Source organism: Spermophilus citellus, assembly GCF_964194105.1.
Source record: "Spermophilus citellus genome assembly, chromosome: 1".
In the NCBI taxonomy this organism is placed as follows: domain Eukaryota; kingdom Metazoa; phylum Chordata; class Mammalia; order Rodentia; family Sciuridae; genus Spermophilus; species Spermophilus citellus.
Window position 1 is genome coordinate 249,641,569 of NC_138182.1, and position 17,730 is coordinate 249,659,298.

The 17,730-nt window shown below is 35.5% G+C and overlaps 1 protein-coding gene across 1 annotated transcript in view; it reads left to right on the forward strand.

Moving 5' to 3' along the window:
• Nucleotides 1–9,579: 9,579 nt before the first annotated feature.
• HCN1 (hyperpolarization activated cyclic nucleotide gated potassium channel 1) overlaps nt 9,580–17,730 on the forward strand; it is a 376,109-nt gene continuing 367,958 nt past the window's right edge. The window contains exon 1 of the mRNA XM_081294982.1: nt 9,580–10,137. Coding sequence (XP_081151108.1) covers nt 9,725–10,137 — 413 coding nt within the window. The 5' untranslated portion in view covers nt 9,580–9,724. The remainder of the gene's footprint in view (nt 10,138–17,730) is intronic.

Genomic DNA, 17,730 nt, shown 5'->3' on the forward strand with positions numbered 1-17,730 from the left:
TATCCAAACTCTCTCTGAAATTTCCTGCTAAAGAGGTGGAGATGGTTAGCTCTCAGACTCAAAGTTGATCAGTGGTTTCTTGATTGGTGACAGTATTTATCTCCTGTCTCTGAGATATCTGTCTTGTGGTTTGGCCTTGGGAATAAAAGATTAAAGGGGACAGAATTTTAAGAAGGGAATTCAAATGTATTAGTTCAGTATTGGCAAATTGTTAATCTGTTTTCATCTTGTTTATTAATTGATCTGGTAACCAGACTTTTAATCACTTCAATAGTAAGAAATGAGCATGCTTGAAAATATGTTTATATTTCTCACTGAAATAAGAAGTATGGCATTTCAATTAGGAGAACAGACAACTCAGTAGCCAGACAGATCATGGTCAGGAGGTAGCTCTGTTGATAAAAGCAATATAAATTTTTTATGTTTGTAAACTCTCCATCCTAGAGGGCAAACTGGAGATAATATTTGTCTTACAAACTTATGGTGAGTTCTAAGTGAGAGATATTGGTGGAGCATATAGCACATGACCCAACCCGAGTAAGCCTGTATTATCCTTAGAAATTATAGAGGTAATATTACACTCCAGGATAAAAGATGCAAGTCAGTAATTACAATATACTGTGATAATCACTCTAGCAGTGATATGTTTAGTGATTTATATTTTGGTGCTCTGAGAGCAGAGAAGAGAGAACACTAGATCAAGCCTGAGGATTCCTGAAGGAGGTTCTTTCATTCACTCATTCCTTGAAAAAAACTTAGAGTTTCTAGTAGGTACCAGGTTTCATGTAATAACTTCAACAGGAAGTTTGCTGCTTTTGTGGTCCTTTCTGATGAAGTAGGGAAAAGTGAAATAAATAACTATACAAGTTCATTTCAGAAAGAATAAGCAGTACTTAGAAAATTGATAAAGATGTAATGGGGAGGAGCAAGTAAGGAAGTAAATTGAAGAGCATGTCAAGTAAATGAAGAGATTTCTTCTGCTTGGATCCACTCTTCACCTCTTTTCTTTCTTTTCTTTGCCTTGTTCTGGACATTTGAAGAGATATCTGATCTCTGGGACCCTAGTTGGGTTTGTGGAGAGGAAAGCCTGGTAAGAGGTTAGAGGAAGGGAAGAGAATGAGTAGATGGTTTCCTCTTTGATTTTACAATCTGTGACTACACATGTTAGATTTAAATATAAGTCAATCACTATTTTTTTTATTCCTATACTCCATAACAGTTAATTTTATATATAATTAGAACAAATTAAAAATTTGAGATAAATAAATAATTCAGCAGACGAATGAATAAAGAAAATGTGGAGGCTGAGGATATAGGGCAATTGGTAGAGTGCTTGCCTCACATGCACAAGGGCCTGCATTCAATCCCTGGCACCACAAAAAAAAAAAAAAAGAAAGAAAAGAAGAAGAAGAAGAAAAAAAGAAAAAGAAAGAAAGAAAATATGGTATATATACATAATGGAGTATTACTGAGCCATTAAGAATGATGATTTTATGATATTTGCCAGTAAATGGATGGATCTAGAAACTATCATACTAAGTGAAGTGAGCCAGTCCCCCTAAAAATAAAGGTTGATGTTTTCTCTGATACGTGGAAGCCAATCCACAATAAGGGTGGTGGTGGGAGTGGAAGTTCCTTAGATTAAACAAAGGGGAATGATGGGAGGGGAGAGAGGATAGGAAAAGGAAAGACAATGGAATGAGTTGGACATAATTTTTGCATGTATATATATGAATACATCACAGTGCATTCCATCATGGTGAACATCCACAAGAATGCAGTCCTAATTAGAATCAGATAGATTTCATGCTTATATAGTTATATCAAATGAATTCTATCTCTATGAATAACTAAAAAGAAACAATTAAAAATAATGTAATATATGTAAAAATAATCCAATGAGATTTAGAATTTAGACTTGGTTAAAATACATACATAAACACTTCCTGCCACTTGAATGCTTTTTTTTTTTTAAATATGAACTGTATTTCTATTTCTTCTGTTTCAAACACATGGCATAACACTTATGTTAAGATACTAGAAGTATTCCAAGGGTATCCATTATCAGACACATCTAACATAATTTTTCCATGTACATTAGGCAAAGCATTAAGGAGATAAAATTACAGTATATGAAGAGTGGGAAGAAAGGTAAAATACTTTTTATTTAGTGGTGATAAGATTGCACTTCAGTTAAATGAAATAATGCAGAGTATGGAGGGTTTTTTTTTTCTGTCTTTTCTTCTCTGTCCTTGAATTGCAGACCCCAGAGATTGGGCAGTTAATGGTGGGTATTCATTGAGTTTTTACTGAATTGATTGATATATTACTTCAGTAAAGATAGATATTTATAAGATTAAAATTAAAAATAACTGAATTTCTGTTTCATGAAAAATAAGCCAAAAATTTAGAAATTGAATTAGAAGTGAATCTATTCATTTATAATAGCCAAAATACAAATAATTTGAAGAAAAATCATCATATTACTAAAAAATATTAAAGAATTATGTGGAAAAGACCATGGAATTCTATTGAGAAAAAATAAAACAAAGTCTATTAAATTAGCAGTCCTAGCAGGGAGTAGCTCAAAAGGGTAAACAGAACATTCATCTGCCTCATCTTTGGAATTTAAATTCATTAAAATTATAGAAATGAGGGGCTGAGGCTGTAGCTCAGCGGCAGAACGCTTGCCTAGCATGTGTGAGGCACTGGGTTTCATCCTTAGCACCATATAAAAATAAACAAATAAAATAAAGGCATGCTGTCCATCTACAACTACAATTTTTTTTTAAATGATAGAAATGATAAGTTTTACAGAAATAGCATAATGCAAAAATTGATACAGATTTCTCTCTACCCATCAGAAATTTCAAGACCTTTCAGGAATATAGAAAATAAATGTTATCAACTTTTTGGAAGAAAGGTTTGGAAGATAACATTTTTATAAATAAAACACAAACAAGAAAAAGTCCTTCAGGGAGTAAGCACTGCAAAGACACATATTTTTTAGGGTGCTTCACACTCAATAAGTAAAGTGCAGAAGGGGTCCCTGAGGCAATTTTCCAAGTATTCGAAAATTGGGTTCAGAAGAGTTGGACCATATGTGACCCTCAGAAATCAAAGAAATAGAGCAGAAATTATTTGACTTTATCAAAAAATTAAAAACCATTTTTCATAAAAGAAAAGTGAAATAAATGAGTGTATTGCATTTTTTAAGATAAAAAGAAAACCAAATAATTTTTGAAATGAGATAAAAGACAAAACTACAGAGAAGGCTTTTTTTAATTTTTAATTTTCTTATTGTTTTTAGAGAAAATAAAGTCTACAAACGCACACACACATTGAAGAACTTGGATGAATTGGAAAGCATTCTGATATGGCATAAATTAGTAATACAATTCAATAAGAAGAACATCAAATAAACCAATAATTAGAAAAAAAATCAAAAGACAGTCATGGATACTTTTAAATACACATAAATTCTACCTAAATGATACATAATGTATATGGATGTAACAGTTGTAGAACTCAGAAAATAAAATGAGGCTTTCAGATCTCAGTCTATGGAAAGGTTGGTAAAACCAAAGCTGGTTGAGAACAGAAAATAATTTATAAAATTGCCACCACTATTATATATTTTATGATTTAATACAAAATATGCAAACGTGATTAGAGTGTAAAACTAGGTGATAGATGAATAACTATAAGGAACCCAATAAACATATAAAATCTGTTCATCCTTATTAATAATTGCAGAATTCCAGGTAAAACCACAATAGATCTTTTTTTCTAGATCTTTTTAAATTGAAAAAAATTGAATATCTTATATTGCTGCAAGTATATGAAACAGATAACCTCCTGTAATCTAAATGGAAATATGTGTTGGTACAGTTTTTGGAGGGCCAATTGATTGTTTTAAAAGGAAATATACACATAACTTTAGTAAATCCCCTTACTTCCAATAGTTTTTGTCCAGATATATTTCACATGTACACAGAGTTGCAGTAAGGATATTAATTGCAGCATTGTTTGTAATAGTACAAAGAGAAAAAGAACTCAAATGTTCATTAGTAAAGAAGATGTTAAATAAATTATGATTCATTCATTCTGCAAGACCAATTCACCCCTTACAAAAAGAATAGTATAAATTTCATCATGGTAATAACTTCAAGATGAATTTTTAAACATTAAATTCAAGTGCTGGCACAATATGTATGTTGAGACATTAGCTATATAAAATTTTTTAAAAATTATAAATGCATATAAGCGATTGTACAATGAAAAGTCTGGAAAGATGGACCATTGCCAGTAGAATGACAAGGAGTTGTTAGAATGTCAGGTTAACCCTTATCATTTTGTACTATGCAAATTTTGGACAAAAATTAAGTATTATTGAATGTTTAAATAATTAAATATTAACTAATAAGGAAAGTATATATATTTTTTACATGGAGAGGTTCAGTAACATTGTGATAGTTCTTTCTAAATCTCTCTATATTATGTAATATTAGTGTAATTATAAATATAAGTGGCAAAGATCTATAGAAATAATTCTACATGTATTTGTAAAAAATACACATCAAATCTATGTGTTTAAAAATATAAACATATGCACTATTTCTTGCCATTGGTTATTATTTCTATTTACAAATTTTAAATTGAAATCTTATTGTTTCAAATTAAAATACTTTGATTTCATGTGGTGTTAGACATTATTATATATTTATTAAAATTTGTCTATTGAATCATGGATTCATGGCTATTTTTTCTACTGGAATATTGTCTTTACTTATATAAAACTTTTTTTAACTTTATATAAGACCTTTAAGTAGAAAATCTTTATGTACTTTATGTAGAAATGTATATGATGTATAAGTAAAACATATAAAATGTGTATGAATAACTTTTTATTCATATAAATCTTTGTATTAAAAACTCTTTATAGATGAAAGATATGGATTCATTTTATGATGTTATATTTCCTAACTTTCTCTTTATCTATAATTATGCTTATACTATTTTGAACATAAGTTTTGTACTTGCATATATTCAAATCAATGTTTTCCCTTATGGTTTTTTTTTTTTTTTTGTTTAAATGACTTTAAAGTTTTCCCCAGTGTTTTTTTTAATAAACAGTTACATACATGTTTACCTATCATGACTTTAGCATTAGCATCATAATATTTGTCACCTTAATTTTACTTTAAGAAATAATATGAGGCTATATTCTACCTTTCTTACTTCTCAAATGGTTATTTAACAATTCTACTGCATTTGTTATATCTCATACTCTGACTCACTGAGTAGAAATTACAACTTTGAGCTGCAAACCATACTAGAATATGTTTCTGATTTTCATTCTATTACATTCTTATCTGTCTTTTACTGTGCTCATTATGACTCTATCTGCTCTAATACTTTGAAAATCTCTTCTTAATTTTCTTTTTAAATGAAAACTTTTAAATACACATATTTTGTATATATTTAGGTGTGTATCCACACACACATAATTTTTTTTGTATGGGGGATTGAACCCAGGAGTGCTTCACCACTGACCCATGTCCTTAGTCCATTTTATTTTATTTTATTTTATTTTATTTTATTTTGAGACAGGTCTCACTAAGTTGCTGAGACTGGCCTTACCTTGTGATCCTCCTGCCTCTGAGTCTTTGGGATTACAGGTGTGTGACACCTGTAATTTTTATTTTTAATTTATAGCTTTCTGACTATTTTATAAAATAATAAATTAATTCAAGTGAACCTTATAAACATTTTGTCATGTTTGTCCTCCAAGAAAAAAAAAATACTACAAATCGCCTAGTTTTGCTTCAAATTAAAAGATCCAATTTGGAAAGAACCACTTTCCTTATGGATATTGAGTCTTATAGTAATGGACAAGGAACATATCCTAGTTTATTCAAATATGCTTTTAGGTCTTTAATTAAAATTGGTGTTTTGAACTATGGATCTCACACATTTCTTTTTGAGTTTAAAACTGTCATTTTCATTTTTAGTTGTGGGCATCAAGGAATGAATCATTGTTCTTTATATTGTCTTAATGGCTACTGTTGATGCTTAGGAAAAACATTATTTTTTTCATGTGTGCTTTTTACTGAGTTTCTAAATTCTATTATTCTTATTGATGGTTATCCCGTTGATTCTTTTGGGCTTTCAGGGAGACAATATTATCAATTGAAAATAACATGCATTACAGAAATGCTGCATTTGAGTGTCTTGTTCTGATATTAATAGCGCTAGTGTTTCACAGTAAGCCTGATGTTGGTATTTGCTAGACAGATAGATAATAAAATTTACCTGTGTATATGACTCAGAGAGGCTGTGCAGCTGCTGTTTTTCAAGTATCTTTTCACTGTTTCTTACCATTGCCTTCTTCAACAGAGACGGTCTTGACCTTACTTCTATGCATGTGAAATATGTGTTTTAACATATTCTCCTGTCCTGCTAAGACTATAACATTTTATCCCTTAAACCTTTAAGTTCCACTGAGAATTTTCCAATAAGCTGTCAAACTTCAAGTCACTCATCTATCTTTTTTGTCTCATTTCACATGTGCTTGCGTCTGCTGCATGAAAATTTTATTTTAGATTCATATTAATCTTCTGCTGCTGTCTGCAATTTGATCTTAAGCTGAGTATTAAAGGAGTCAGGGAACATTTTAAAAGATGTACAGTTCTTGAATATACTGAACAGCAGTCATTACAAATACTGATGAGACATTCTTATGAAATAAAATCATAATTGATATTCTCTCATGAGTTCTCAGAAATTGGGTTCCTCTGAAATACAAGGTACTTTGACATCATGACATCTAATGACAGATGATGGTAGTCCTGTTTCTGAGATGGTTTTGAAAAACTCTCTTGTTTAGTTCAGTGGATTTTATCCTAAGGTAATTTGTGAAGGAAGGGACTGAAACATACAAAGCAATTTTCTCCAAGTTGTTCATGATTCTCCCTGCTTCTTTTTCTCTCATTGTTTCCATTCTTTTATTGCTTTTATTCTACACCATCTTTTTTCAAGTTCTCTCTTCTTCCCAAGCAACTTTGTTATGTAAACCCATATATTAAACAGCTTTAAGTCAACACTCTGAAAGTGAAGGCACTTGATATTATATATTGCTGACAACTTCAAGTTAATACACTGATAAAATACACTCATTCCCAAATTGGAAAAACAATCTATTTTTTTGAGAATTAGGACAAATAAAATAAAATTCTTGGAGGAACCAATGATTTATGATCCTTTTTAGACATTTCTTGGTTTTATTTTGATATCTTGTTGTTTGCTAATTCTGTCATATTGGTATAGACACTGAAACTCAGAAAAACTTTTACTAAAATAACTGCCTGGTCATGATTACGAAGAAGTTGAAATAGAACAAAGAGAGGAATTGGCTAAAAGAAAAGAAAAGCTTACTTAAACTCAGTCAGCATAACATTTAAGATGGTATATTTTTACATTATTATAAAATTTAAAATTTATGTTAAAATATACATTTTCACACTCATGACTGAAAATAGAGAGATTGGGGAACATGCAGAAAGGGAGACAGTAAAGAAATGTCTTCATTCTAATGGAGAAAAGCTTCTGGAGCACTTGGGCCTTTCTTAAGCAGAACTCTGCTGTAATCAAGGTTTGTTTTAATCCATCCTATGACTTTCTGCAACCCTCCACACCTGGTATCCTCATCTCACCTCTTGGATTTCCAAGTGCTTACTTTGAAAGATCGGAGCTCTCCCCTTTTTTCTTACCATTAGAATTTGGCCACTTATACTTATTTTGGGGGTTCTGGATTTTGATTAGTTGAAAACAGATGGTGTCTGAGGCAGGGCATAGCATACTGGGAAAAGAAATTTAGCATAGACTATAGTATTAGAATATGGTAAGGGAAATTTTCAAAATTCTAACTGAGTTGGCTTAAAGACTTCTTGTTTCTGCTTCTTCTACCTTTTCCACATCTGTTAACCCCTCACCAAAGCATTCAGTTGTCTTTTTTTTTTTTCCCCTTGTCTCTCTCATTGTTAACTGGCTTCATCACTGCACAATTTTTCAGGAAAATACCTTGATTGACCCTACTCTTTTTTTTTTTTTTTAATGCTAGGCCATTGTTGCCAGGTTGATCAACCTCTCCTTCCTGAAGTGTCTACCCACTTTCCAAAAAATGTGGCTGTAGATGACAAGAACCCAGAGAATCGGGGACTGTTGGCAAGGCAAGATTTCCTTTGAAGAGGCTGTGGGCAGGGAGGCAAGGTTTGTATCTGGAACAGATGTTTTGGGACATTCATGAGTCTTGAAGCTCTTCAGACTTCCAGGCTGCCCTGCTGAGTGACTGGTGAGTTTGGCAGCACATTTTGCTTCTTTTAGCTAATCCAGTGGGTTTGGAAGACACAGAGGGATTCTGAGAATGCTTTCCTCAGCATGAGTTGCATGCTGTAAATTTCACTTGAGAATGCTCCCTCTTCTGAAGTGATGATTATATTCTGACCAAATCCCGAAACATCTCTACTTCCTACATGATCTAAGTGAACCCTGACCGGCATACATGCCTCTAAATGTGTTCTATTGATTATATAACTTATCTTAAGAGATAGGTCAGTCTCTGTCACACATTTCCTCTCGCTATTGGTGACCAATAGACTTACTCACATGTGAGTTGATATAAGTAAACCTTGATAAGAAAGAAATTCCGTCCCCTGCTTAAGGATCTGCGCGAAAATAGACAAGGATAAGGGGAAGGAGGTCAGTTGTCCCTTCCAAGGCGCAGAGCTCTAATCTGAAAAGCCCCAAGCCGCTGATTGCCCAGGGTTGCAAAGACCTAGTCACTTTGGTCGTCTGCCTCTTTCTGTGTGCGCGCAGGCGCGACTCTGTCTGTCTCTTACACACACACACACACACACACACACACACACACACACACAGTCACTTGCCTTTTTATTCATGAAATTTGTTTGCTATTGTCAAACCTGAATTTCTTATGTGCTCCTAGCATAAAGCGTAATTTTCGGGGGTGTTGAATCAGTCTCTCCCCTTTCCCCCTCTGTATCATCATTCAAACAGGCGTTCAGACAGTGTATCCATGAGTTTTAGGGTATTTGTTTCTTTTGGACGAACTCACTAGCTTAAGCTCGCTCGCTCGCTCTCTCTCTCTCTCTCTCTCTCTCTCTCTCTGTGTGTGTGTGTGTGTGTGTGTGTGTGTGTCCATCCGTCCCTTAGCCTATCTTCTTTAGTACACACATATGCCAAGTCTCCCTCGCAACAAGTCCAAATAAATGTCTCCAAGGGCTGTTGAGTTCAATGTCACGCTGGGCAGAAGTGGAGCAAGAGTGGAGGAGAGTGAGTGGCGTGCGGGCAGGGAGAGACCCTTTCCGGCCAGCAGGGGGCAGCCGAGGGGAGGCGCTGGCGCGTGAGGGCTGAGCTGAGCCTCGCCTCGCCCCGCTCCGCTCCAGCAGCCTCAGCATCAGCACCAGGCGCGGCGGAGCCCGGAGCGCAGCCACTGAGGGCAGCGGCGGCGGCGGGAGCCAGGCGCGCAGCGAGCAGCGGCGCGGGCGGGAAGCAGCAGCCGCCGCCGCCGCCGCCGCCGCCGCGACGGGCAGCCGAGTTTACGGGCAGCCGGCTTGGGCCCCTGCCCCTCGGCTTCTTGCCTCCGGCGCCGGGCGGCCGGCGAGTCTGGAGTCCGCGCTGTCTCCTGCCGCGTCCTCCGGGCATGGAAGGAGGCGGCAAGCCCAACTCCTCGTCTAACAGCCGGGACGATGGCAACAGCGTCTTCCCCTCCAAGGCGCCCGCGACGGGCGCGGGGCCGGCCGCGGCCGACAAGCGCCTGGCCACCCCGCCTGGGGGTGGAGGGGCCGGCTCGAAGGAGCACGGCAACTCCGTGTGCTTCAAGGTGGACGGCGGCGGCGGCGGCGGCGGCGGCGAGGAGCCGGCGGGGAGCTTCGAGGACGCCGAGGGACCTCGTAGGCAGTATGGCTTCATGCAGAGGCAGTTCACCTCCATGCTGCAGCCTGGGGTCAACAAATTCTCCCTCCGAATGTTTGGCAGCCAGAAGGCGGTGGAGAAGGAGCAGGAAAGGGTTAAAACTGCAGGCTTCTGGATTATCCACCCTTACAGTGATTTCAGGTGAGGGCTCCCAGTCGCCGCCCCACCCTCCTTTCCAGGCGCGCGCTCTCACACCCTTCTCTGTTCTTGGGAAGGGGGCACCCCAGGGACTCGAAAGTCTGGGGGTGTTGGGCAGGAGGTGAGTAGCCCTGGCAGCTGCTACTTGGGCAGACAAGGCTCTACTCTTCTCCAACTAGTTTCCACCCAGTAGGGCTTTGAATGGTGAGATCCTGTTGCCAGCAAGCCCCGGGGAAACTGTTCCCTGTTTTGTGAACTTTGGGGACAGATCTGGGAATGGTGAAGGCCATGGTGATCCCCAGAAGGAAGGATGCTAAGTTGTACCAAGGAAACTTTTACTTCAGTGATGGGAGGAAGAGGACAGACACCCTTCCTAGTGCCTCTCCCTCAAGATATCTGTCCTTCCCAAAAGGAGAAATGCTGCTCTAGGGTTCAGGAGAGGGTGGGATAGCTGGAGACGGTAACTCACAGGTCCTTGGGGACCTCTTGCCCCTGAGGAGTGTTAATCTGTTGTTTTTATGCTTATTCGCACCGGGTATCCTCATCGCATTTCTTCAGAATAGTGGCTGGCAGGCGGAGGAAGGGTAATTTGCGCTTGAATAGGCGCTGACTTGACGTTTCAGTGGAGTGGGAACTGCCAGGCTGGGCAGGAGCTGACAGGAAGCCTCAGAGTTCCTGAGAAACAGAGACAGGGGGCGTTTCCAGAGCCCCCTTCCTGAAATAGAGCTACACCCTTTCTTGACCTTGACTATGAGTCTATTTCAGAAATCTCTTCTTTCCCAGCTCGGGAGGAAGGGCAACAGAGCTGTTAGCAGGAGAACTCTGCTTCGGAGTATGAAAATTAAGACGTTTCCTGATCTCATTCATTGCCCAAATATTCATTCGGTTACAAGCATGTTTATAGATTGTCAAATGAAGGTCGTGAAGAAGATCCTATTAGCGTACACATATCGTGCTGTCACGTTGTATTAGCTCCTGAACAGGTCAGGGCTTTCCTTTTGAAAATCAAAAAGTAGTAACTCTGGATGGTATTTATTTATTTATTTAACTGAACTCTTTTGAAAAAGAGAAATGAATCAACTAAAGGAGTTTGAAAGCATACCGAGCAGTTTTAATAGACTCCTACTAAACAGCAAACAAATATAGCATAAAAATGCAGCATTATTTTGAATTGTGTTTAGAAACTAAGGGAAATTGCAATCAACAGTATGCTTTAATGGGAGCTGTCCATAGTTCTGAATGACATTAGCTGTTTGGAAAACCCATAGTCCCGCCAAACAAAGCCTCAAAACGACTGTCTTTGCGTTCCCTGAGATATTTATCCGTCCCAGAAATCAGTAGCCTCAGTCATTTATATGTAGAGCAAATGTATTTTACAAAAGGTTCGATTTTAAGGTACTTATTTGCAAAATACACTGCAAAGTCTAAAGGAAAATTTATAAAAGCTAATGACATCTGTGGTCCATAGATCACAAAGAGTTTGGTTGAGAGAATATTCATACTGAAAGGACCTACTAAATAATCAAACATGTTTCTTCCATTAGGAAGAAACTTAAAGAAGCAAACCTATAAATGACCTTGATTTAAGACAAATTAGATTGTCATGCTATTTAGAATTTCAAAGCTTGGAATCAAGAGTAGAATACTGTCTCTTCTTTAATTCCCCATGGAAAGATCTTGCAACTCATATTACATTGTTTTTAAAATGGAAACATGCTTCAGTATTAAAAACAAAAATGAAAGTGGTTTATTTTCAGAAATATGTGACATTCAACAGTAACATGCAAATAAAATGCTAAGCTTTGTTTATTTAATTTTACACTCCTTTGAATGATTATATGTGATGCTTTTATTTCTTCAGCAATGTCAAAAGCTCAACACTTTTAAAGTGATAGCATATATCAAACAATAAAACTTTTTTTCCTACTTACTAGATACAAACATAAGGCCATCTTTCAGGAATTAGAATAATGTGCCAAAATCCTTTGAATGAATGAAGTAAAGAGATTCTCTCACATTTTCCCAAGAAGGTCTTGAGAGAAAAAAAATCTCTAAAAATAAACATTGTTGCTGCACACAGGAAGAATTTGACATCTTGTGATGATTTAATTTTGTCATGTATTTCAAGGAAATAGAAAATCACTAAAAAGTGAGCTAATACACTAAATAAACTCCAATGTAGAGTAGTATAGAATATTTGATTTTCCCTTGTGTAAATGAAAAAAAAGAAAACGGCAGACATAAATATTCATTATTATTTAGGTTTTTAAAAGTATAAGATATCTGAAAAATAAAATCTAAAATTCATAATTACAACATACACTGGTTTTCTAAAACAGCAGAAGTAATCATATGCTTATTTTCATTCAGAAGACATTTACATATTGTTATTATTTTATTGTTTTTGTATGATTTCAATACCAGCATAAACTTTGACATGTCAGCATAATGTAGGGAACAAAGCAAAAGTCTGAAAGATAAAATTGGAGCAGTAATTTTTTTCTGTAGGAAAAGCAATGTGTGAATAATATTCAGCAGATACTCCAAATTTGTGGTCATGATTTGTTCACCTCAGTCTTTCCCTAAAGAAAATGCTTGAAGGAAGAAGAATTGCCATAATTCCTAAAATGCTAAACTTAATTATTTAGCAACTGAGTGACACACAAGAATAGATTTCCATGGAGGGGTAGATTTTGAAAATAAAGATTTCTAGACTATTTTTTCCTTGACACTCTCATCAGCCTCTGGATGACCAGGGAAGTTTGCTGAGTATGCTTATTGCTCACCCCCAGAAGCAGAGTGTAGCATGACCCTGCACGCTAGGTCATGTCATGACTTGAATACTGTTCCTAATGTTCCAGTTTCCCTTCCCAGGAAGACTTCTAAGGCTGGTTCCTTTCCACTTACCTCTAGAGGCAGGGCTGTGCTCCTGCTGAGACTCCCAGAGAGCTAGTTAGTGCCTCTTTCACCCACCAGAGCCCAAGAGTGCTATTGCTGTGTCTGGCAGGTAGTTTTCTTCAACCTCCGGTGAAAGTAGGGCAGAGACACTGTATTTCCCTTCTTTCTCTGGAGAGGATGATGTTAGAAACCCTCAGGGAGTAAAGAAGAGCCCCAAAATATTGATACTGTAACAAATAACTGAGGGGAAGCTAGAGAATTTAGTGAAAAAAAAATCTTGTTTTTGTTTTTACTATAAAATGTAAGCAACCAGACAAGGGAAGATATAAATAGGTGCTTCAAAAATTTTTTTTTGCAGAGATCTTATGTATTGAGGGCATGCTCTCAGTCTTATGTGAACCACACATACATAGTTGATTTCAAGATTAAATATAGATCTTTAAAATTTCTATTAGAGATTATATATTTATTACAATTTTACATTTTATTCATTTAATGGAAATGACACTGGTCAATTACTGTGCTTTCACAGCCAACTGATAGTTATGAGATAATTATTCAAATGAAAGAATATTTAGAATCCTTTTGTGGATGACTTGTGCTTGTGCGTATGTGCACTGTGCTCATGCGCAGTGTGGGGATTGAACACGCCTATGGGAGGACCTCATGCATGGGAGACAAGTAATTTTTATTATGCCAGCAATTTACCTTGGAAAAATTTATTATAAGAGGGCTTGCTGTTTTAGGGATTTTGATGTTATATTTTTGGATTATGTTTACACAGAGGGCTCTTTTAGAAATAATACTTCTACTCTATATAGATGCCAGCTGACATTTTGCCCCTCATAATGGAAGAAATTTTGTGTTTTGACTTTTTATTTCCTCTGCTGCTTTTCATCATTATTGTGAGTAACTGTGAAAAGCTTACTGTGCCGGTAAGTATTCAGAGACTCTGGAGGTGAGAGATGGGGGTCACTTCCTGAAGATATTGTACTTCTGGCCTTCCATCTCTGCCCTGGAGTGCATCCATCTGTACTAATGTTAGTGGTCACTGATGTGTTCACTAGAGAAAGTAGGTTTCACCTGTATTCTACCAATACAGAGAGACCAATTGCTTCTGGGAGCTTCTCACAAGAAAACAATTCAACCTACTGGGGTTTAAAGTCTAATTAGCCTACTGTTATATTATCTTTAGACTGAAACTGTCTGCATTATCCCAGCAATGCATCTTGTGTTTTCCAAATTAACAGAGTCAAATAAACCATAAGGCTTTACTTACTTGTTTCCACATTCCATAAATATTTTTATAGCTTAAGTTTTTCTTAGTGGCTTTAGCATCTATGAAACCCAATTAAAGTGAAATAATTTAAAAGATTGGAAGGTATGAATTTATTGTTACCTTTTCTTACTATACATAAATCTTAAAATTTTAGCAGATATTTCACTATTAAATTATATTTTATAAACATTACATTGATATGATATTATTAAAATATTACAAGGTATTTTTTGGTTTATTTTTCTGAGAAAATTTCCTCTTAAACCTACTTTTGAAGACTTGTTATAAATTGAGAATCAATGGACAAATACAGTTTACCAAAAATATTTACTTATTTTGACACATACTTATGAACTTCTCTGTTGACTAATAATGCAATTGCATTGAAAGATACATTACTTATGAGTTTTATCATGGAATTCATGAGTTCAATTATATCTACTTGACCAAAAACCATAGACAAAAACAACATTACCATCAAAAATATAACTTAAATAGTATTGAAATTCTGCATTATTCTAGTAAATGAACCTATGTCCCAAGTGAGCATGAGACCAAAAATGGACTTGATATAATTTTCAGGTAAGCAGCTTGCTATTCTGAGTGTAATTTTTTTTTGTTATGCAGATAGTTTACTTCATTGTTTAGAGATAGAAGTTGGGCTTAGGAATAAGAATTTCAAATATAGTCACTAGTAATTATAGTAAAAATTATGGCAGATCATTAGCATTGCATGAGGAATACTGAAAAATTTCAAGGTCTGTGACAAATTTTGATTTTATCATTTTATGTAAAGAGATAGCAAACTCTAAATTAGGCCAACACCACGTAGATCAGGAACAGAGGTAATGGTAATGAAGAAAATATGCATGCACTAGGAAAAAACTATTTTTGCTTAGACTAAATAATTTTCTTCTAAGCATAGTTTTCTTATAAAGGATATTGATATACAACTTATCATTAGCTTTATGCATAACACACACATACACATACATACACCATCAAAAAACAAAACAAAAACAAAAAACTGAGGACCTCTTTTCCATTTTGGGATTTTCTGTTTTTTCAAAATAAGCCTTCCTGGTTCTAATAATTCTGTGTGTGTGTGTGTGTGTGTGTGTGTGTGTGTGTGTTTCATGTGTGATAGAACTACACAACTGTAAAAATAAACATGGAATTTGACTATTTTTGAGCTAAGAATTTATCTGAAGTTAGTCATGGTGGATTGTGACTGCAATTCCAGTGCCTCTGAAGGCTGATGCAGGAGGATTGCAAGTTCCAGGCCAGCCTCAGCAATTTAGGAGGATCCTTATCAACTTAATGAGACCTTGTCTCAAAATTAAAAAGGACTGGAGATGTAGCTCAGCAGTAAAGCTCTCCTGGATTCAATGCCCAGTAATTCTCCCCACCTGGGGTGGGGGGAGGAATTTATCTGATACATTTCATTCAATTTTGGGCTGACAAAATTGATTTCATCAGCCTTTCAAGTTTATCAGCCAGTTTCCTCACAGTATTTTTCTATTTAACATAATAACTAATTACTCAGTTAAAGCCAAGAAGCAAATTTAGGCATGCTCTATATTTGCAACTTGACAATCTTATTTACATAGACCTGATTTTATTTTCAAGAACTTGGCTATAACTCAAAAAAATTAATAAGACTAATTACACACACACACACACACAGGGTGGGGAGGGAGAGTTAGCAACTATTTACTAATTTTTGACTTTTCAATTTCTTCTATTTACTAATTTTGGACGTTCTGATTTGTTTCCAATACTTTGGTATTATAAATAGGGCTGCAACAAACTTTGTTGTGCATTGCTTTTTATCATATTCTGGAAAAAGTTCAGGAAATGAATTACTAACTATGGACTTTTAGGGATCCTGTACATATTAACTTTACTTATTAATACTATTTCTATTTAAGACACTTCTTGAAACAACAAGAGTGATGTAGGTTGTCTGAGGTTGAAATTTCTGTTAAGATATGCCCAGTCTAATTTAGGACAGAAAATCTAAATTTTCCTTCATTTCTATCATCAGAAAGTGATAAAAGTGATCTCAAAAGAAGATTTAATATTAATTATTCTGCTTAAAATCCTTAAGTTGCTTGCCATTACTAGGAAACTTCCACTGAGCCAAAAAATCCTGAATAATCACAACCTATTTATGCAACTTCATCTCATGCCACTCCCTCTCTCCTTCCATCCCTCATCCCACAAACACTGTGCTCCACCCCTCAGGTAAAATTTTGGCTCCTAGAACAAGCTGAGTTCTCTCCTGATTTTGATGAGCCATTTAACCCCATTGTTTTGAATTCTCATTTCAATTGTCATTACTCCATCCAACTAGTTTCGAATCACCATTTAGATTTTAGTTTATCATATGATCACATTCATTTTATTTTCCATCTAGATCATCATTTGTAGTCTAGTGATGATTATATTTTCTATCTAGGCTTCTTGTTTCCTCAGAATTTATGATTACTTTTATGTGTATTCTTCCACTAGAATTTAAGCCTGATTTCCTCATTGATCTTATTCAGTTTTACATTCCAAATGCTTTAAAAGTAAATGTATAGACTTTTCCTACCAAGCTTTCTTATTTTAAAACAGTTTTTCAGATATAATCCATGTATTATACAATTATCTCATTTAAAGAGTAAAAGTCATTGTACACTCACAGAATTTTATAACCATCACCACAAAACAATCCTCCAAGAAGGCTACTTATTAGCCTTCACTTTTGTCTCTTCTTCCATGCTCCCCCTTAAGGCACTAATCTACTTTCTGTCTCTACAGTTTTTTTTAAGAGAGAAAAAGAGAGAATTTTTTAATATTTAGTTTTCAGTGGACACAACATCTTTATTTTTTATTTTATGTGGTGCTGAGGCTCAAACCCAGCGCCCCGCGCATGCCAGGCGAACATGTTACAGCTTGAACCACATCCCCAGCCCCTGTCTTTACAGTTTTCAAAAATTTTATTTTTGAATTTCATATCAGACATTTCATATCAGTGAACCACATACATACTCCTTGCTGGCTTCTTTCATTTAGCATGTCTTTTCAAGACTAATCTATATTATAAAATTTTTCAGTATCTTATTTCTCTTGTTTTTTTTTTTCCTAAATACTACCTCATTGTATGAAGTTGTCATCTTTGGTTTATCCATCCATCAGCTGATATACATCTGCAATATGTCTACTTTTTAGAAATTATGAATACTTCTGAAAGGAATATTCATATACAAGTTTTGATGCAGGGATATATTTTAATTTCTCTTAGAAATGAAATTGTTGAGTGAATATAACAGACTTCTAATAAATATTTATTGAATATCTAGACACTTAGTCTCCTACCTTGACATGTACATATTTAACATTGGAGTTAATAAATCCAGATGGAGGAAGGGAAA